This window comes from Cetorhinus maximus, chromosome 8 (genome assembly GCF_964194155.1).
Source record: "Cetorhinus maximus chromosome 8, sCetMax3.hap1.1, whole genome shotgun sequence".
Taxonomy (NCBI): Eukaryota; Metazoa; Chordata; class Chondrichthyes; order Lamniformes; family Cetorhinidae; genus Cetorhinus; species Cetorhinus maximus.
This window is the reverse complement of record NC_135886.1, coordinates 107,385,735-107,408,626: the sequence shown is the minus strand read 5'-3', so window position 1 is coordinate 107,408,626 and position 22,892 is coordinate 107,385,735. Positions and strand designations below refer to the sequence as shown.

Here is a 22,892-nt window from a genome sequence, read left to right as displayed (position 1 = left end):
CTCTAATATTCATATGAAGGTAAGTTACATCGCTGCTCTCTCCAAGAAGAGTCAGGTACAGATACCAGAAAAGCTATAAGAGACGATTGTGTGCAGTGTTGTTCAAGAGCAAAGGAATAGCATTCACTTTTCATGTGGTATTTGGGAGCAGGGAAGAACACAATCAGTGGCAGTGTTTTCAGTTGTCCTTTTCTCATGATGCAACCCTCTTGTAACCATGGTGCCATTATTATTCCAGGGTGACGATTCTGAAGAAGACGACCTCTGTGCTATCAGTGATCGCTGGGCATTCCAGCGAGAGAGCAAAAGATGGTCTCGGCTGACAACCGTTGACTTCCTGTCGAACCGTACTGAGATCCTAAACTCAACAATGAAGGAGTCGGCCAGTCGTGAGAGTGTGCTCTCTGACCTCAGTGATCCCGAGGCCAGTTCTGTGCGGAGCAGCAGCAGTGCTGGGAGCGTCCAAGAGGTGTTGGTAGCTCAATGTTCAGGTGGTCAGCTGGAATCAAAGGAAAATCCAAGGACTGTCATGATGGTTCATCCCCAAGCTGCGAGAAAGACTGATAGCTGCTCAAGTGACAACTTTGTTTCCACTGGAACACAAACAACTCCAGACTTCCTGGAGAACCCCAGAAAACACAGGACCAAGAGCTTTCTGAGACGAATTGAGTCCCTTCGATTTAGAACTCTTCGGGGTAAAGGCAAAACTGTTTCAAAGAGCAAAGAGCCAAGAAGTGTCAGGACAGTTTCACAACAGCTGTGTGAACCTTTACAGAATAAGAGTCCTCTGAAAACTGAGAATGAGAGCCCAAAGGGATTAACGAAGGATATAACTCAATCTGGTGTTGCATCTCTTGCTGACTCTGGATACAGAGAACATTCTAAAGTCTTCAACTCTAGAAGTAGCCACAGCACAATACATTGTGGATTGTACTTGGAGGACTATGAAATGGGGCTTATGGCCTCCAACCATAATAGAAGAGCTGAACCTTTTTTGCATGAAGACTACGTTGTCCGTGTCCCCACAAACCACAAAGTAGGGACCTTCCCCAAAGCCCTCTCAATAGAAAGCCTGTGTCCGGGTACGGATGACCATCTGGTAAACTGGAGATCAGAAAATCTGTCCCTTGGAATGTCCACCTGCAGTAGCATCAACAATTTTCAATTTGCATTTCAGGGACAAAGGGGTTCATGTAGTTCCACGGGGAGCAAGCAGAGTATTTATGACAATGTGCCTGAGACTCATGCATACGATGACATGCTCGGGCGCGAGGACGTCTTTAAACAACTAGATGATGTTTTGAAGCATGTCAATGGATTACAGCAGTCAGTAGGCCTCTGGTCAAAAATGATAGGCACAGAATTTAATGACACAGAGTCTGATTCTACTGGAGAGACGGTTTTTCCTTTGCCAGGTCTGAATTTTGAAGACCGTTCCATGTCTGATGCGGGGACCTCTGCAAGTGATTTTGACAGTACTGGGAATTCACTAATTGAAACTGAAGAGATAGAGATGAGGGAACGAAGAGATTCTGGAGTAGGGGCTTCACTAACCAGACCAAACAGGTTAGTGACTTGTGACCTTCTGTTGGGAAATAGTCACAGACATCAATAAAACACCATTTTTCAGGCTGTCTTAATTACTTTGCTCAGTGAATTGTGGAACTGAGTTCTAAAGGTTAGGGGAGTTCCAGCTTGAGTACAGGTTTGTCCTGAATTAGGTAATCTCAGCCAGGGTGACAGTAGGTACTCTACAGTCTGTTACAATGACATTGGCCTAGGCTTCCTATTTCTGATCTCTATCCATTGTAATTGTTACGGGCAAGAGGGGGTTAATTTAAACATTCCCTGATTATTCTCTTCTCACCACCCGTCTGTAAACAGAAAGGCGTTTTTTTGCCACCCCCCCCCCACCCCCCGACTTTGTAAGCGGTGGTGTATTTCCCAACCCATTAGTTTTGGTGTGATCCAAGTTTTATTAATAACCCCATAGCGAACTCGAGATAAGGTGAACTCAGAGGGGTAATTTATTCCCACACACTCAATATGCGAAAGGCGGGGGTGTCACTATGTAGTCCCCTGTGCATTCCTACAATAAATGAGGGATAGAGAAAGAAAGATTTACAGGGCAAAGGCCACAGGGCAAATAATTATTGTTTCACATGAGTCCAGAATCAAAGTCCTAGGGTGTATTCCTTCACAGAGGTTGAAAACTTATGCTAGATAATTCATTTTTCCAGGAGAGATGACTTCTATGATGAGATAGGTATGCAGTGATTAATTAGCCTTGTAGGCGATGGTACAGAAGTTCCAGTAGAAACAGTGTAGATGGGGGCCAGGCATTCAAACCTGGACAGAGCCCTTTTTCTGTGCTGCTGCTTGGTAGGTGGAAGATGGCAGACTGATCTGCAGTACAGCAAGACAGTATAACTGTTCTTCCAGCTGGTTGGGGGGGATGTGGGTCATGCCATATGATTCCCACCTCTCCACTTTGATTTTGACAAAGGTGTATATTCCTTTGACTGGCTTACTGAGATTGTTGATGTTTCAACAATTAAGAATTTGAAAGGAAGGTTGCAGGGCTTCTTTGCCCTAGCAGATGACTTGGCTCCAGTTGGCCAGGCTTGGCTTATGAAATGGAGATGGCCTTTGTATAATTCCCTTTGAATTTGCTCTCTGCAGTCCACAAGTCTTGCTTGTAATCATATGTGTGAACGTTGGATAAGGAGAGGATGAAGAAAGCTATGATGTAACCCTTAGTCAGGCAACCACCAGATATCCACTGTTTAAGTTCCCGCATGAAGAATGGTTATTTGAGTGAGGTACTGCCCTTGCAATTTCACATCATCCATGCCCAGAGGACCTTAATGTAATTGTATGTCCTCTACCATTCATTGCCTGGGCTGAAATTAGATATCTCCAGACAGATAAAGGATCCAAACTATTGGTCAGCTACTGAAAAACACCAGGGGCAGGATTTTCCCTTTGTTGGGTGGGCATGGTGGGTGGACCCGGGAACGGCACCGAAAGGGCCCGCCGCCCGTGATTGGGCCCCGACCGCGATTTCACGCTGGCTGCCCAATTAACGGCCAGCCAGCATGAAAGGTGTGCTGAAATGCTCAGTGCTGCCGAGGTGGGGGCGGGAGGAGCGTGTGCACTAAAGTCTACGCATACATGGGGGAGCGTACACTGAAAGCTCTCTGAAGACATAGAGCTTCCTCAGGGAGCTGAAGAATTTCACAATTAAAAATAAAGACTTTAAAAATAAGGGGAACATGTCCCCACATGTGTCTCAGTCACATGAACAGGGACATATTAAAAATGATGTGTAAAATTTTTTATTTTTTTGTTAAATTACTGTTGGAGACCTCATCCCCACCTGTAGATGAGGTTTCCTAAAAAATGCAAAGACTGCCTGGCCTGTTCGCCCACCCGCCACCCATAAGGTTGGATGGGCAGCGAAAAATAGGATTGAATTAATTGATAAGTAGCCTCAATAGGCCTCCTAATTTTCAGCAGGCTTGCTGCTGACTCTTGCCCGCGCCTGCCGACTGAAATATCGTGCGAGCGTGTGATGACGTCAGGACGCTCGCCCGATGTCATCACACACTGTTTTACTCCCAATTGGGTCAAGTGCGCGTCTGCCCGTGGCACGCAAAATTCTGCCTCGGGGTGTGTTTAACAAACCCTCCCCCTTTCTGGGGAAGGGGCAATTTCAGAAGGGGTGGATATCGTACTTATTATCGTATTGTACACGGTGTGCGCAGTGATATATGTGCTTAGGTTTTTAATTTACTGCCTGAGTAATACACAATGTCAGGGCAGTGTTTGGAAAGGAATACCTGTTGGTGAGTTTTGCAGGACAAAACCTGCCAAAGTTTGCTTTCTTCAAAATGTAAAGATGGAAATCTGCCTTGTGACATCATGTTTTATATCATATACCAAGTGTAACCAAAACAGTTCCCAGTGCAGATGACTGGAGATTGCTATGCTATTTGATAACTTGCTATTTCATTCCTCAGGTAAGACGTTAGACTGAGGTTTGTGGTTCAAGTGACTATTAAAGGGCCCATATTTGCAGGGAGTTCTGGCCAACATTCCCAATTCATGAAAACCATCAAAAGTGAATTAACTGGATGTTCATTTTAGTTTTGTTTGTGATATATTGTTTTGTGCAAAATGGCTGCTGCATTTGCCTCCATAACAGTAGTCACTTTACTTCAAAGTAATTTCATTTTTGAAGCAATTTGAAAGGTGTTTGAATGAGATGTTTTACGATGTGAATGCAAAACTTACTTCTTGTATCTAATTTTCACATTTGTTTTGAATATTTATGCAGCTGTCTGTAATTGCTCCATTTAATTGCAGTAAGTCAGCAGATGTTTTAGCGAAGGCTTGCTCCTGGCCTGTGCTGAATTGGCTGGTTTGAGTTAAAGCAGCAGTTATGGTACAGCATCTGGCCGCATCTTTCTTGGGCTGGAAGTGGGCGGGGTGGGGAATTGGGAATGAGGAAATCAGCTGGGATTCCCATTTATGGTCACTACCTGTTGGAAGTTGCATGTTAGTGGACAATGAGTGAGGGCAAGATTTAAACTTTACTGTAATGTCCCCATGGCCAAATGTCCTGCCAACATGCTCAATATAGACTCTCAAATCAAGAATGTGGTTTCTGAATGACAATCAGTGCCTTCAGGAGAACCAGGAGTTAATTGAGAGAAAAAATAGTTAGAACTGAACTGCAACATTCCACTGAAATAAAACAAGCTATTTCATAGTTTGTATATTATCAATCGGCTCTCCTCTGCTTGGGTTTCAAAAGTTCATTGGTGCCTTTTGAATAAGACATTGTTTTGCCATAGATTTCTATCTCTGCCTCATCTTCACAAAGGGTTTCCTGTGATGAGAGACTAGCCAGTCCTGTCCAGTGTGTTTATCCAAGAGACTGAATTAAACTGAGCACATCAGTGTCCCACAGAGTACCTCCTGTATTTATCAGTGCCCTGTGATCACAAGATGTTATGGAACGTCTTAACATAAAAAATACGAGCAGGAGAAGGCCATTCTGTCCTTCAGCCTACTCCACTGTTCAATGAATTAATGGCTGATCTCCTACCTCAACTCCACGTTCCCACACTAGCCCCATAACCCCTTGTTTCTCTTAGTATCTAAAAAATTATTAATCTCTGTTATGTTCTACGGTTGGGTCGCTTTGCTTGTGAACACAGTTGCACGCCTATCTAATAACTGGTGAGTTGGCAACAATATAGTGCAGATGTAGAGTCCAATATAAGATGAAGTACATGCTGTTTATTTACACAGATAACAGAGCACTAACATGATGTGTGCGTCTCCAACCAGACCCTACTCTAAATTACACTTAACATTGTAACCTGCGCTACACAGCAATTGGGTCATACAGTCACATGTCAATCTGCTCACATTCTCTTAAAGGTGTATTGCACCTCAGATTAGCACTTCCCTCTCTCTTTACTTGAAAGTACAATTTACAATCTTTACAACATATCAACTATTTGCATAAATGAACTATTTACAAATTCAGTCTCTCAGGAGACTACTTCAAACGTTTCGACTGTCATAGTTCTATGACTTCGGATGGTTTATCTGAGGCCTTTCAGGAGTTATCTGTCCACTAGGCTCTCCAATAGGAACGTGTAAGTTTGTCTCTTCGAATCTCACGCTCAACAGGTTCTACAGGTACTTCCAAAGCAAGGGGAGTTCCTTCTACCTGTGGTGTAGACTCCAACAGGAATGTTTGGCACATCCTTTCTTGTAGATTTGTTTCCCTTTTCCTGAGGTGATTTACATGATCTGACCTTCGACTGATATGTGGTAGGACAGGAGTCCTGTCACTGCACTGACTTCACCATTAGCCATTTGGGCCCATCCCCAAAGTTCTTTGCAAAAACTGTGTCTCCAACAGTGAAGCTTATTTCACAACTGTGGTAATCGTGTCCATTTTTATGGACATTCTGACTTCTCTCTACCCTCCCATCTAAATTCGACCTTCTAAGACTCAAACATGTCCTGAGACGTCTTTTCATTAATAACTCTGGGGGGGGGCAATACCGGTGGTCATTTGTGGAGTAGTCCTATAGCTGAGCAGGAGATGTGATAATCCAGTTACAATGGAGTCTCCATCCAGTTTTTTCATTCCAGACTTGAAGGTCTGGACTGCCTACTTGGCCAAACCATTGGATGCCGGGTGGTATGGCAAGGTCTTAACATGTGTAATGCCACTGAGACTTGTAAATTTCTGAAACTCTCCGTTGGTGAATGCCGTTCCATTATCAGACACTCTTATCTCTGGTAAACCGTATATCGCAAAATTATGATGCAATCTGTCTATGATGGCGGCAGATGTGGGTGACCTCACCTTATATACATCCATCCACTTGGAGTGAGTGTCTATAAGCAAGAGGAACATTGTGCCCAAAAAAGACCCCACAATATGGAGGCAGACCCATGGCCTTCCTGGACATTCCCAGGGATGCAGTGCAGCAGAAGGAGGCAATTTCTGTACCTGTTGGCACTGCGTGCAGCTGTTGACTAAGTTTTCGATTTCTGTATCAATCCCTGGCCACCATAAGTAGTTGCACACCAACATTTTCATTCTAGAGATGCTGGGGTGAGCACTATGCAATTCAGTTAATAATGGTTGTCTTCCTCTTGGAGGCACAATGTCTCTCGCTCCCTACAGCAAGATGCCATCCTGGCAGGTGAGCTCATATCCCCTATTAAAATAGGGCTTCATTTCATTCGACTTTGGTTCATTAGACCATCCCTGATGTGAGACAAGACTGGATCGTGGTCTGTCCATTCTCTGATTTGTTCAGCATTTACTGGTGACGAGTCCAGAAAGTTTAATCACAAGACAAGTTCTTGAGGAATTGGGACGTTCACATTGCTGTCTTTTAGAGGTAATTGGCTCAGTGCTTTGGCATTTGCAATCTGGCTTCCCGGCCAGTGGATGAAAGCATATTCATAAGCAGCTAGAATCAGTGCTCACTTTTGGATGCATGCAGAGGCAATTGGAGTTATTGCCTTGCCTTCCACAAACAAACCTAGTAGTAGCTTGTGATCGGAAGTGGCGACCATGGATGTATTGGTGGAACTTCTGAACACCAAATACAATGGATAAACCTTCTTTATCTATCTGTAAGTATCTTCGTTTTGCAACACTGTGTGTTCTTGAGATGTACCCAATGGGTTGTTCAGAGCCATCCGCCATCCGATGGGAGAGTACTGCCCCTACTCCGTAAGGTGATGCATCGCAGGTTAAAATGAATTCTTTCTTTGGGCCGAAATGTACCAATGGGGCCGATGAATGTAGCAGCTGCTTTACTGTCATAAAAGCCTGTTGTTGTGGAGTTTGCCAAGTCCACCTGTGGTTTATCTTGAGTAACCTGTATGATGGAGCCAGTACTGTTGACAAATTTGGGAGAAAACGACCATAGTAGTTAATCATTCCCAAGAAGGAATTGAGTTCTGTGACATTTCTCGGGGCTGGCGCCTCACGAATAGCTCTCACCTTGTCTTCTACTGGGTGAAGGCCCTGCAAATCGACCCTATGACCCAGGTAAATCACTTCTTTTGCTTGGAAGATATGTTTCTCCCTTTTCAAACGTATTCCAGCTTGTGAGAAATGCTTCAATACCTCTTCCATGTTAGCCAGGTGTTCTTCATCAGTTTGTCCTGTTACTAGGACATCATCGAGATAAACCACAACATGGGGCAAACCTTGAAGTATATTTTCCATAGTCCGTTGGAAAATGGCACAAGCTGATGAGACTCTGAAGGGTATCATGGTATATTGGTATAACCCCCTATGTGTGTTGGTGGTCACAAAATCCTGAGAGGCCTTTTCTAGCTTGACTTGCTGGTAAGTGTGGCTCATGTCGAGTTTCATATATGCGGTTCCCCCTGTCAGCTTGGAGTACAATTCATCAATTTTCAGTATAGGATGCCTGTCAAGTCTGGCCACTTTGTTAACGGTCAACTTGTAGTCCTCGCATATTCGCACACTCTGGTCAGGCTTTAGTACTGGAACTATGGACGCTGCCCATTTGGAAAATTTTACAGGTTGTAAGACTCCCAACCTTTCCAGCCTGTCCAATTCAACATCAACTTTTTCTCATAATGCATAGGGGACTGGCTCGCCTTCAAGTATCTGGGGGTCTACTTGGGATCCATATGGATTTTAGCTTGCAGCTCCTGAATCTTCCCAAGCTTTTCCCTGAACATAGAAGCATATTTCTGTAATAAGCCTTGCAGATCTTTAATTCTGAGTCAAAAAATCTTAGTCCACTCCAACTTTATTTCCTTAAGCCAGTTCTGACCAAGAAGAGTTAGACCCTCTCCTGCTACCACTATCAGGGGTCCATTAGGAGACTATCTTCAGAAGGGTCATATGGACTCGAAACGTCAACTCTGTTTCTCTCTCCACAGATGCTGTCAGACCTGCTGAGTTTTCCAGCATTTTCTGTTTCTGGCTTTCAAACTGTACTGGAACCTTGCATATACCTCTTACTCATATGTCTTCACCAGTATACATCTTTAATTTAGCATCTGAATTTTCCAGATTTAATGAGTGGCCTCCTCCGTTCATATGTTCCCCTATAACTGTCGTGGATGCCCTTGTGTTCACCTCCATTCAGGTGGATTTTCCGTTGACTTCCCCTTTCACGTAAATTGGCTGTTTTACCCATTTTTATGTTGTGTGGTGAGTAAATGTCTGACTCTGTTTCTTCTGGTTCCTCTATTATGTGGCTTTCATGATTTCTGCATTTTAAAAAAATTTTTTGTCTCAATCTGTCTACAATATTGCATAATGTGCCCATTGCAATGGCAGTAAAAACACTCGGTTCTTTTAATTGTCATTCGCTTGCAGGCTGTCTGGTTCCATTTCTGTTGTTATTATTGTGGGTTTTCTCTGTTAAACCATTGCTTTTTGCTGGTCTGTTAATGGTGGCTGTTTCCTGCCTTTCCGTGGAGCCCAGCGTTTCCGCACTATTTCTAACCAGTGCCTCCCTCCGGATGCGAAGAACGGCGCCATTTTGTTCTCCCTTGATTGCTTCTGAACCCCTGACTGTGCTCTCCATTGCAAGCACCAACTCCAGCGCCTTGCTGAAGTCTAAATTTGTTTCTGACAACAATCTTTTTTGAATGGTGTCTTCGTTAATCCCACACACTAATCGGTCTCTTAACATGTCAACAATCGACGTCCTGAACTCTCGGCTCTTTCAATTGTTTTAAGGCGGCTACATAGCAAGCGACTGTCTCTCCAGGAGCGCACCACCTCAAATTAAATTTAAAATGCGCGTTGCTATCGAGGGTTTCAGCTGAAAATGGCTTTTCACAAGATTTACCAACTCATCAAAGCTCTTGGAATCTGGGGCATTGGGTGCCATTAGACTATGAATTAGGCCGTATGTTTTGCTGCCACATGTCGATAAGAAGATTGCCCGACTTTCCTCCTCTTCCAATATGTCATCGGCCAAAAAGATGTGACCAGTCATCGATGGTCTGATCAAACGTTTCGATGAGGCCAAATTGTGCCATACTGGAGGGAGATAACTTTGACGACTATGGTGAGGGCTGTACTTACAATCGGCCTGCAAGGCCCGGCTGATGCACTTCAGCTGAGTTTTAGTGGCTTTCCTTGGTGCTGTCGACTGGTTGTGTTTTGCTTCGTCGCCAGTTGTTATGTTCTATAGTTGGGTCATTTTGCTCGCGAACGCAGTTGCATGCCTATCTAATGGCTGGTGAGTTGGTAACAATATACTGCAGATGCAGAGACCAATATAAGATGAAGCACATGTTGTTTCTTTACACAGATAGCAGAGCACTAACATGATGTATGCTTCTCCAACCAGACCCTACTCTAAACTACCCTTTACATTGTAACCCGCGCCACAAGCAACTGAGTCATACAGTCACATGATCAATCTGCTCACATTCTCTCAAAGTTGTATTGCACCTCAGATTACCACAATCTCTGACTTGAATATACTTAACTGAGCACCCACAGCCAATGAATTCTAAAGATTCACTGCCTTTTGCATGGAGAAATTTCTATACATCTCAGTCCTAAATGACCAACCCTTATCCTGAGATTGTGATACCAGGTTCTAGATTCCCCAGCCAGGAGAAACATCCTCCCAGCATCAACCCTGTCAAGTCCCTTAAGAATTTTGTGTTTAGGGAATATAGGCCTATCTACTCAATCTCTCCACATCTCAGGAATCAGCCTAGTGAACCTTTGTTGCGTTCCCTCTAAGGTAAGTATATCCTTCCTTAAGGGACTAAAGCTGTACACAGTGCTCCAGGTGTGGTCTCCTGGCCCTAAAGCCCTAAAAATTGCAGTAAGATTTATTTTATCTTATATTCTTAACCCCTTTGTAATAAAGGCTAACATATTGTTTGCTTTCCTAACTGGCTGCGGTATCTGCATGCTAACTTTGCAATCATGTACAAGGATGCCTCATTAGTTTCCATCTGCCACCTCCTGCTCACTCACTTAACCTGTTTATACCTTTTGCCACCTTTGTATCCCCCTCACAGCATACTTTCCAACCTTGCTTTGTATTGTCAGCAAACTTGGATAATTACTCTTGGTCTCTTCATTTACGTCACTGATATAGATTGTAAATAGCTGAGGCCCAAGCACTAATGTTTACAATAGCCCACTAGTTACACCTGTATAGAGTGTAGAGTGAACAAAGTGAAAACTGCATAATTATTGAAACATAGCCTTTTTTTAACTTGTATCTCTTTTTCTAGCTATTAAATGGGTGCATGTCACTTTGAAGCAACTCTTTTAGTTTCTCTTTCCTCTGTCCCCCAACCCTTGGTCAGTTTTATCGTGCAGCTGCCGCACGAGAGACTGACCCGAGGTGAAGTTACTCTCTGGTTATTCAATCCTCCCTGAGGAAGGCAGTTTACCTTCAATTATGCCTCAGCCAGTTTCCCAACAGCTGTGGGCACTTCACTACCTGTGGAATTACAGGTGTGAACCCCATCATAATATATAACTTTGTTGCACCAGGTTTATAAAGAATCACTTAGAACAAAATTAAGTATAGGGCCAACTTTCCTGTAAAGACAATGAGGACCTGAATTTACGTGGGGTTTTCCAGAAAAGTCTTGGCTGGGAGCGTGGCAGACGGGTCATGAATTAGGCTGGGACTTAGGTGAGCCAGATCTGGCCAGCCCTGTGAGTATCTGTGGGTCTTTGGCCAAGACCCCTGAGTAACTTATTCAGCTCATTTAAATACTATTGTACTTGAGCATAATGATAAAATATTTAAATTAAGCACAATAGAATGGGATTGTACAAGTGAAGAAAGAGGCACAATAAAAAAATGTAATGTTGAAATAAACAGGTTTGAACATATTGTAATCATGGACAAAGCCTGAAAAAAAAAGAGATCCCTTTGCAAGGGAACTGAAAGACCTTCTGGAAATCTGTCTTCTGGTTGGGTTGCTGCCAGAAACTGATCAGCTGACTAGTGTGACAAAACCTGCAACCTCTGCTTTGATGAGTATCTGTAATGGCCCAGATGCCCACCCGGAACATTTACGTTAGGGAGCTTTCTTCTGTCCCAGCATACGCAGGGCAGAAGTTCCCAGTGGGTGCCTTGTGAGACATTTGCTGACATGCTGTCCCTGCTGAGTTTGGCCTCGAGTATCTTGTATGGTGTTGGCAGCCTTGGTATTTGGTTTCCTTTAGTTAATAATTACATTTTCTTTCACCAGGAAGCTGCGCTGGCACAGTTTCCAGAACTCTCACCGTCCAAGCCTGACCTCTGCTTCGTTGGAAATCAATAGACAGTCGGCAGCTCAGCTCAACCTTTTGCAGCGATTCTCCTTACTGCGCCTGACTGCCATCATGGAAAGATACGCTGTCCGCAGCAAACAGGGCTGGAACTGGTCAGTACCTAACATTTCTGTGGGGCGGCCAGGGAACTCACTCACTTTTCTCATTTGCTGTATCTGTCTTGCTTTGAAAACAAACTGCAGAATTTGAACATGGGCCCCAAGGCCAGCAGAGTAATTGCAGTGTTTATCTCACCACGGCTCATACTGCGTGGCAGAGTTAGACCTATAACTAATTCTGATTAGACATGAAATATATGACATCCAAAGAAAGCCTGGAGAGTGACATGCAGAACTTCCCATACAGGGCAATATTAATAGTCTGTAACAAAATGCAATATGCAGAAAATTGCATGCAAAGCAATAGATACCTAGAGTGAGTTACAGGCTGGAATCTAATTGAGGGATTAAAATGGTTTATATATAGAAAACAAATATCCAGTAGTGACTTGTAGATGGGAATCTAATTGAGGAAATTGGATAACTAATTGGTTCCTGATGATAATCTCTGATGATATGTTATAAGGGCCATCTGAACCCTAAGACATGCCCCATCCATGAATTGCAAATAGTATGCTTTCAAAATTGTATTCAGAGATATCACAAACACACAGTTCTCACAGCAAAGTGATCAGGTGAAGGAGTTCTGGATTATATTTTTCAATTCTACTTCATCAATTGTAGAACTTTCACCATCACCCCTGGTCAGATCAACTCCTTCAATGCAATACAGGAATCAAACCTGAAATCTTTGTGGTTGATTCAGTCCTACTTTGAGTGGGACAACCCACTTGAGCCAGCGGAAGATCCTGATTGTTTTGTTGCTCTCTTTATTTTGGATCTCTCATGCTCCGGTCAAGAGGTCAGGTGGAAAATAAACTTCCAGACTTTTTCCTCTAAGGATGTGAATCCAGCCTCCAGGAAATGTATGGGAGAGGTGTAGGGTTGACCCTCCCTCTGATAGGATCTGGACCTATGTTTCATTACTCCATGATGCAACCCGTATTTGGTGAAATTTGAACTTGTGGCCTCAGAGTTGAAGGAAAATCAGATTATTTATGTTAGTAACTTGCCAAAACATTCCCTTCCTTGTGCATTTGATAATTGAAATCTGTACGGTGGTTTCAGGAGCTGGCCATGCACTCAGTGTCATTAGACTGCGTCCTGGTGATCGAGAGGATTCATTCTTAATGTTTCCTTGAAGATAAAAAGCATCCGATTGGATATGAGCCCTGCTATTGTCTCTTCATGCTTACTGTAACCAGACAGAGAATGCACAATAACAGGAATCCACAGGACTTGGAGCTGGTCCAACCCTGGCCTTTGACTCTCAGAACGTTGCAGATGGTTTCCTTCTTGCATCTGTGGGGAATGGATGTAGGTTATGTCATATCACAGCAGTGAGAGAGGGAGGAAATGTGGAAAATGAGCTTGGTAGTGGGGTTGGGGGGCGCTATGGTTGAATTGTTTAAAAACTCACAAAGGGTGGAAACAGATTGAAATTTTTTGTGTAAAAGCAAACCGAGAGAGGTGCACGGCAAAGCAAGGTAAACAATCTGTGAGAAGGGAAGGAATTTGGAAAGCAAACCTAGAACTGGAGGGCAGGATACAGAAGTCAAAAGCCTAAAGCAAAATTTAGGGTCTGAAATTCAACTTTGGTGGAACTGGAAAATGGATGATAACGAATCAAGTCTACGTCTCCCCCCATTTTTCTTTTCTCTTGAAGTCTGGGAAGAAAAATTGGGCAAAATGGATAGAACTAAATCTTCACCTGCAGTAGGTACAGAACCAGTGTTCAGATGTTCATGAAGTGGGATGGGATGTTCACAGCCTCCCACTTCAATTCCCTCTAGTTGCAGACACCCGGATGCAAGTAGCTGGTGTTGAGCAATACACTGGGAGTCTCAGAATCATGCTTGTGTCCAGCTGTAGCCGCTAGAAGACGGCAAAGGGAGGTGGAGTATTTTTGTTTCAGCACCCATTAGGTTGTAGGGCCTTAGGGTCTCACGGGCCTGCTGTTGTGCTCCACTTTCCCACTTCCACTTGCAGACATAAATCTTCGCTCTGTGTGTTGATGGTGCAACTGGGTCTTATATTCTTAACCCCTTTGTAATAAAGGCTAATATGTTGTTTGCTTTCCTAACTGGAAACTAGAACGCTAGACTGCAACAAATTTGGCCGCAACTCCGCCTCAACGGGTGTCTATCCTTTGCCTGTCCAGAGTCAGGAGATTTGAACCCAATATATTTGGAGCTTAGGAGGAATGAGTAATAAACTTTGAGAAAATAAAACTATGCAAGAAAGGTTGTGTTGGAGGGAGATGGGCCAAAGGATAAAGTTCATCTTTTAGATCACAAGGATAAGAGGAAAAAAATAAAAAGAACAAGTCTTTAAGGTATTTTGTCAGTAATTAGGGTTACTGTAATTTTATTTATCTAAATTTTGTCACCAATCCACAGGATTTGGTGCCTTATTAATTCTTGTGCACTCTCTCCCCCACAGGGGTGTTCCTAAGTTCATGAAAAGGAGCAAGGAACCAGATTACAGGAGCAAATATGTGTTTGGTGTACCTCCAATTGTAAATGTCAAGAGGTCAGGACAGCCTCTACCTCAAAGCATCCAACAGGCCATGCGCTACCTACGCAGCCAGTGCATGGGCCAGGTACGTTTGAATGTGCTCTGAATCTGAACTAGCTGCAAATCTGAACTAGCTGTAATGTTCCCAAGAAGGATTCTCTTTGGACATCATTAACAGCAGGCGTTATTCAGAACAGGACACCACAAGACTCAACAAGATTTTCATGCTGGGATCCCTGACCCATAGAAGGTCTGTGAAGAGATCCTAATTAAAAACAGAAAATGCTGGAAAAACTCAGCAGGTCTGGCAGTACCTTCTGGAGAGAGAAACAGAGTTAACATTTTGAGTCCAATATGACTTGTGTTTGGAGCTGGAGAGAGGTGATGGGTTTTATGCTGTGTTTTTCCAGCATTTTCGGTTTTTATTTCAGATTTCCAGCATCTGCAGTATCTTGCTTTTGTGTTGCTGGTCTTTCAGGTCATCAGATGCCCTCTGGGTTTTTCTTCATTTGTCAAGTTATTAGCATGTTATTTCTTGCACTGTATGCTTATTGACAATCATTTCCTGGTATCATCGCAGTGTTGTTGTAGATAGTTGACACTGTCCTTTGCAACATAGAACACAAGAATCTTGAGTGTTTCAGTCTGGTGGGATCCCCCAGAGAATCTCAATATTCCTGGAGGGTTGGCAAGGTTATGTCAATGACTGTGGGGAGTTCTGGGAAGTATGTTAATAGCTACAGGTGTTGCCTCACAGAAACATTCGATAACCACTGATATCCTTGCATTGCTGGCACCTTTGTTTGACTCTAGGCCAGACAGGTGGTGAAAATTTCTTAGTGGAATTGTACAATGGTGCAACATGTTGCTGTTCCAACGTGTGGTATGTTTGGAGGGGTTGGGCATAGCTTTACAGGTATGAATTCCCACTCAATGAGTTGACAGTCTCCATTGTGCTACTCTAGGTAAGCCATGCACTAAGTTTGGAAGAAGGAAAGAAAAGAGTAGGAAATAAAGTCATCACTAGGCTAGACTTGTATATCTCCAATTGGCTGAACCATGAATGATCCAGACAGAAGTCTGGACAAAGGTCATTCATGCGCTTCTTACTGGACCCCAGCTAGTGAATGACTTTCAAAGGCCAGAAGAGGAGCTGGGAGATTTACTTCAACAAAAGTAGGAGGATATAATTCCCTTTCCCCTAAAGAGCAGGCAATCTCCCACTGTTGGATGGACCAGTGTATTGAGTTATGTAACTTCAGTACTCACAGCAGCTGTAAAATCACAGAAGTGTCATTACAGAATGAGGCTGACCATTAGTGCATCATGCTTATTGTGGTACCAACTTCCTGACTGGGCTTTTATCCAAACCCATTTCCCCAAGACATTCCCTCACAGTTAAAAAGGAACAGCTAGCAGGAAGCCATTAAAGCAATGGCTAAGATAGAATAAACTAATTACCTCCTACACTCTACTGTATCTTTCAAAGTCATTTCTCCCCCACTACTTGCAACTTTACACCAGGACTCTAAATTAACCTGTACTCTCTAGGTACCTTACACATAGGTGCAGTCACTGAAGAGGTTGAAGCAGATGTGCCCAAATCCCTGCTCTTTGCTATGGGGTCTGTCCTTTTATTCCCTGTGACAAATCCTGAAATTGACTCTGATATCCTGCCTAACTCATACATGGCTGGCCTCTGCAATCTTGCAGCATGTCCTTTCTGTTACAATGACTGGACGTCCACAGCCTCTTTAGAATCGAGTACTGATCTGTGGTGGATACTGATCAGCTGCCTGTGTTGTATATTTAGAAAATCTCCCACTGAAAAGTGATTTGAGTTGCTTGGAGTAGAAAGATGAGCACATATTTCTATTTTTATTTTATAAGCAGGTTGGCATCTTCAGGAAGTCGGGGGTGAAATCACGGATCCAGGCTCTGAGGCAGATGAATGAAAACAATCCTGACAATGTTAACTACCACGGTCAGTCAGCATTTGATGTAGCCGACATGTTAAAGCAGTATTTCCGGGACCTTCCAGAACCCATCTTCACCAGCAAATTGACAGAAACTTTTCTACAGATCTATCAATGTGAGTGAAATATAGAAAATACATTTTCTTTCCCTTCCTTCTTATTATGAGTTATAATGTCATAAATTCTAGCCTTAAGTTCTGAATATCTTAAACTTAGTGAGATGTTCTCTTTGTAACTAGGCTGAGCCTTGTTACCCCATTTATCAAGGTGAGGGTTATCATTCTGCACAGGAAGCTGCAGAGTATAACTCCCTTTACTCTGAAGCAACAATATGCCTATTGTGCCAACGTGAGATTTCCCTTTCCAACACCTGCTACTCTATGAAAGAAATTGTCGACTTAGTGCCAATTTTTGCAGTGGGGCCATGCCCACAAGGATCTGGATTGAGATTATTGCACACTCAATTCATGTAGATCACATATATCCAACAAACAAGAGAATTCCATTCTCTATCAGTTCAGCTGGCTACCCTTTCATGGCCCAGAGATGATATGTGTCAGCCTTGGTGCAGTTGTTAGCACACTCACTTCTGAGTCACAGGAGTTCAAGTCCCAATTGGGCACTGAGGAATTCTGCAGTGCCAGAGATGGTATATTTCAGATGATACATTAAACCAAGGCCATTAAACTGTGTCCTGGCCAATATTTAATCCTCAATCAATATCAAAAAATAGATTATCTGGTCATTATTGGATTGCTGTTTGTTGGAACTTGGTGTGTGCAAATTTGCCTAATTTCCTACATTGCAAAAGGAACTGCACTTAGTACTTACTTGGCTCTAAAGCCCTTTGGGACATGAAAGGTGCTATAATAATGATCTAATTGGGCATAGTCTACATGGATTTATAAATGGGAAACCATGTTTGATGAACCTGTTGGAGTTTTTTGAGGATGTTACTAACAGAATTGATAAAGGTGGACGTAGCGTACTTGGATTTTCAGAAGGCTTTCGATAAAGTCTCCCAAAGGAGGTTGGTTAGCAAAATTAAAGCACGTGGGAAAGGAGGTAATATACTGGCATGGATTAAGGATTGGTTAACAGGCAGAAAACAGAGAGTAGAAATAAATGGGTCATTCTCAGGTTGGCAGGCTGTGACTAATGGGGTACCTCAAGGATCAGTACTTGTACCCCAGCTGTTCACAATATATATCAATGATTTTGATGTGGGGACCAAATGTAATATTTCCAAGTTTGTGGATGACACAAAGCTAGGTGGGAATGTGTGTTGTGAGGAAGATGCAAAGCAGCTTCAAGGGGATTTGGACAGATTTAGTGAGTGGGCAGGAACATGGCAGACGGGAAATAATATGGAAAAATGTGAGGTTTCCCACTTTGGTAGGAAAAGCAGATGTGCAGAGTATTTCTTAAATGATGAGAGATTAGAAAGTGTAGATGTACAAAGGGACTAAGAGCTAACATGCAGGTGCAGCAAGCAATTAGGAAGGCTAATGGTATATTAGCCTTTATCGCAAGAGGATTTGAGTACAGGAGTAGTGAAGTCTTCCTTCAATTATATAGAACCTTGGTTAGACCGCACCTGGAGTACTGTGTGCAGTTTTCGTCCCCTTACCTTAGGAAGGATATTATTGCCATACAGGGAGTACAGCAAAGGTTCACCAGACTTCATCTCAGATGATGGAACTGTCTTATGAAGAGGGACTGGGGAAATGGCCTGTGTTCTTTAGAGTTTCGAAGAATGAAAGGTGATCTCAATGAAACCTACAAAATACTTAAAGGGGTAGACAGGGTAGATACAGGTAAGATGTTTCTCCTGGCTGGGGAGTCTAGAACCAGGGGACACAATTTCAAAGTAAAGGGGAAGCCACTTAGGACTGAGATGAGGAGAGATTTCTTTAGTCAGAGGGTTGTGAATCTTTGGAATTCCCTACCTCAGAAGGCTGTGGAAGCTCAGTCATTGAGTATGTTTAAAGCAGAGATTGACAGATTTCTAAATACCAATGACATAAAGGGATATGGGGATAATGTGGGGAAAAGGCTTTGAAGTGGATGATCAGTCATGATCGTATTGAATGGTGGAGTGGGCTGAATGGCCTTCTCCTGCACCTATGTTCCTATATAAATGCAAATTTGTCTTTTTTTGTAATGCCAGTGTATAATTCACTAAGCTACCCAATTCCCTGAAGTTGAGCTTGTTTATGATGCTGAGACCAAAGAACCTGTGACTCTCAAAGTTCACAGATTAGCTCTTCAACCAGATTTTCCACCACTATGATCTGAACAATACTTGTTTTGAGATTCTCTGAGCCTCAGGAGTTTCACATTTAATGTGATTTTCACAATTATTCTGATGATATCTGAAGCAGTCAGATTTTTTTGTTTATTCATCGGATATGGTGTCGCTGGCAAGGTTAGTATTCATTATTCATCCCTAGTTGCCCTTGAAGATAGTGGGGAGCAGCCGCCTTAAACCACTGCAGTCTGTGCAGTGAAGGTGCTCTCACAGCTCTATTAGGTAGGGAGTTCCAGGTTTTTGACCCAATGATGACAAAGAAACGTTCTAAGTTAGGATAGCATATGACTTATAGGGGAGCTAGGAGGTAGTGATGTTCTCATGAGCCTGTAGCCCTTGAACTTGGTAATAGAGATCATGGGTTTGGGAAGTACCGTCGAAGAAACCTTGGCAAGTTGCTACAGTGCATCTTGTAGTTACTGGACTACTGATCCGGAGACATGGACTACTGATCCGGAGACATGGACTACTGATCCGGAGACATGGACTACTGATCCGGAGACATGGACTACTGATCCGGAGACATGGACTACTGATCCGGAGACATGGACTACTGATCCGGAGACATGGACTACTGATCCGGAGACATGGACTACTGATCCGGAGACATGGGTTCAAATCCTATTATGACAGCTGGGGAATTTAAATTCAGTTATTGAAGTAAATCTAAATTAAATAAATAACAAGTATCAGTATTTGGTGATCGTGAAACTACTGGATTGTTGTAAAAATCCATCTGGTTCTCTAATGTCCTTTAGGGGAAGAAATCTTCCACCCCTACCTGGCATGATCTATATGTGACTCCAGATTTATAGCAATGTGGATGACTCATAACCGGCCTCTGAAATGGCTTACTAAGTTACTTAGTTGTATTTCAAGGGCAGTTATGGGTGGACAATAAATTCTGGCCTTGTCAGCGACACCCTCATCCCATGAATAAATATAAAATGAATGTTATGACTATGTCCCATACTTGAAGGTACTGTTTTTGTAATTAAGTCTGCAGTGGGGTTTTGGTTTGGTAGAATTTCTTGAATGTTAAAGTGGTAAGAATGTAAAGTTCCATGTGTGTGAATCCTTCTTTTTGTGTCTCAGATGTGCCAAAGGATCAACGACTCCAAGCCCTTCAGGCTGCCATTGTGTTGATGCCAGATGAGAATCGTGAGGTACTTCAGTCGCTGTTGTACTTCTTGAGTGACATTGCATCAGTACAGCAGAACCAAATGACTGCTGGAAACCTGGCTGTCTGCCTTGCACCATCTCTGTTCCATCTGAATGTGCCAAAAAAAGAATCCTCCTCGCCAAGGTGAGCTCTGCGGTTCACAGGAACTCTGTTGTTGATAGTTTTCTTTGGGGGTGGAGGAAAGACAGACTTGCCAATGACCTGACGATGGCATCAGATATCACTGTTTTTCTTTTTTTATTAAGAAAGCTTGGCGCTAGGTCAAAGCCCACCCTACGATGCATTACCAGGGTTCAAAGAGACGAATGAAAATGAAGTAATTTGAAATATAGTAATTAGCTGACAACACACTAGGGCTTTAGAAGCTGGTAGAATTTAAGAGGAAAAGAAGAAAGGTGGAAGTAAAGAGTTTCACAGTTTAAAGATTTTGGGACAGTCAATAGGAGATGGTGTGGTAAGTAAGTCTTGAGTAAGTAATAAGTAAGTAAGTCAAGTAAGTCTTGATTTGCTTACCCTCCTTCCTCCTTTCATTCAAAGAACATGTTGGACAGTGTGTTTGGTTAAAGGATGATACAGTAGTTATAATTTCAATAATGGTATCTACATATTGGCCAAGTAGCTGGCTGGAAACCGTGAGGAATAGTTAACAATATGTTTGGACTGAAATTCCTATCTTCACCATTTCTTGTAGAAAAAATAGATAGGAGCAAAAGGTGGTATTCAAAATTAGTGGGACAATAATTTTGGGTTTTAAAACCAGATCCTTGAAATAAAAAGGGCATCAATTTACACCCAGTTATCTTTCAGAGGGAGGAAATCTTAATTTTCCTTGTCTGGGCTGAATTTAAATCACCCTCCCAATTTAGTTCCAATTTCACCTGATAAAAAAGAAACAGGATGATGTGGAGAAGTCGGAAGGGAGGAAAAAGATTGAAAAAAGTCAGACCAAAAAGAGGAGAACGTAAACAGATTTCTGGGTACAAGCCAAAGGATCATCATTGGACCATTGCAGATTAACCTAAAAACTAACTTCCCTCCCATCCCTTATGCTGGCATCTGTCCATATTGTGAGACGATGGACTGTGCCCAGGATGTATGTCTCTTCTGTATTGGACATTGTCTGTAGTGACTGTGGAGGTTGATTCGTGAGTGGCAGTCCCTTCCGCAGCTGGCACAGATGAATAGCATTGTCCCCAGGTCAGCTGATGCTTTTTCCTTCCAACAGGCCCACATTTCCACCGTCTGGTCATTTTGGCTTCTGCTTTTTCCAAGCTCTTCTTGGCTGCTTGCCTCCAGGCACTCCGCTCAGCAGCGAGGACTTCCCATGCATCCACTCCAGTCTCAGTCAAACTGAAGTCTCGCTTGCAGATATCCTTGCAGACGTGGGCAGCCTGTTGGTCCCATGCCGATTGCAACCTCGTCATACAGCATGTCTTTGAGGATGCAGCTTTCATCCATTCCTAGTCAGTGGAGTTGCTGCTAAGAGCAAACATGCTGGAGATCCCTGCACGATGATGTACTTTCATTTTCGGCGCTCTGTCTTGCCAGAAGATGCCCAATATTCATCTGAGGCAGTGGAGGTGGAAACTGTTCAGCCACTTTTCTTAATAAGGATGCCTCAAAAGGATGTCTTCCTACTGATTTAGAAAACAATAAGCAACACCACAGCATTAGCATTTTGGAATGCTAAGAGGCAAAAAATGACATCTGCACCACTGTAGAGCTAAAAACTTCATCAAAGAGAGCCAACCTTCATCTCCATTGCAAAACTGATATGAATACTGATGAAATGTGGAAGATTTGTGTTGTAGCTCAATATTATATCTGTCCAGCTGATTAATGTGGTACCACATGTCAACAGTTTGCATCATAGTAACAGTGATGTCTACTTATGTGCTTGCATGTGTTACGTAACTCTGCCTGGGTTTTTTGATGTCACATTTTACCTGGCTTTATTTGCAGGATGATGCGAAGGAGGGGTGTACTGAGCAAGCCTGATCAGAGGGACCTCAATGAGAACCTGGCAGCAACTGAGGGACTGGGTCACATGATTGCAGAGTGCAAGAAACTTTTCCAGGTACTATCAAGTGGGGAGATGGTGGTGTAGTGGTAATGTCATTGAACTAGTAATCCTGAAGCCAGGCTATTGCTTTGGGGACAGGGGTTCTAATCCCTGGCAGCTGGTGGAACTTAAATTCAATTAATAAAAACTGGAGTATAAAGTTTGTCTCAGTAATGGAGGCCATGATACTATCATCGATTGTTATAAAAACCCATCTAGTTCACTAATGTCTTTTAGGGAAGGAAATCTGCTGACCTTACCTCATCTGGCCTACATGTGACTCCAGACCCACAGCAATGTGGTTGACTCTTAACTGCCCTATAAAATGGCCTAGCAGGTCACTCAGTTCAAGGGCAATTAGGGATTGGTAACATTTGCTGGCCTTGCCAGTGATGCCCAAATCCCATGAAAGATTAAGTAATAAAAAGAAAAATTTGAGGCTCATACTTTGGTATTTTTCAACAGCACCTGGCTATTATGAGTAAAGGAGGGTGATGAAAAGGTTAAAATTGCAATGTGTGATATTAGTATTGAATGTGTCAGTGCAATTACATGGCCTGGGTAAGGCCTTTTATGAGCAGCACCCCTTGCCTGCACTGTTCCAACAGGTTCACCTGCTGCCTGTCCTGGTTCCTTAAGCTCCTGTTGGTGCTGTTCCTCTTCCTCCAATGGTTCTTCCATCCTAAGGAGTGAAGCAAAAGCATCATTCATGACAAACAGTGAGTGCTTGATGAAGGGGGGAAGAATCCCTTTAATGAGGGTTGATGAGGGGAAAGAATCAGGAAGAAGGAAATGCGAAGCTCAGAGCTGTCTTTCAGGTCAGGTTGCATTGGAATTTAGGCCCTGATATGGTTACCTGTTACTCTGTGAGCTCACTTGCTATCTGTA

General features: G+C 43.0%; 1 protein-coding gene across 3 annotated transcripts in view; it reads left to right on the top strand.

Moving 5' to 3' along the window:
• LOC144683859 (stAR-related lipid transfer protein 13-like) overlaps positions 1 to 22,892 on the top strand; it is a 109,306-nt gene that overhangs the window by 68,547 nt on the left and 17,867 nt on the right. For 2 of the 3 annotated variants that reach the window (XM_078547368.1, XM_078547370.1), the window contains exons 5-10: positions 239 to 1,566; positions 11,776 to 11,949; positions 14,398 to 14,557; positions 16,363 to 16,564; positions 19,855 to 20,065; positions 21,905 to 22,019. In XM_078547368.1, the coding sequence (XP_078403494.1) occupies positions 239 to 1,566; positions 11,776 to 11,949; positions 14,398 to 14,557; positions 16,363 to 16,564; positions 19,855 to 20,065; positions 21,905 to 22,019 (2,190 nt within the window). The remainder of the gene's footprint in view (positions 1 to 238; positions 1,567 to 11,775; positions 11,950 to 14,397; positions 14,558 to 16,362; positions 16,565 to 19,854; positions 20,066 to 21,904; positions 22,020 to 22,892) is intronic. The other variant, XM_078547369.1, reaches the window with a different exon arrangement.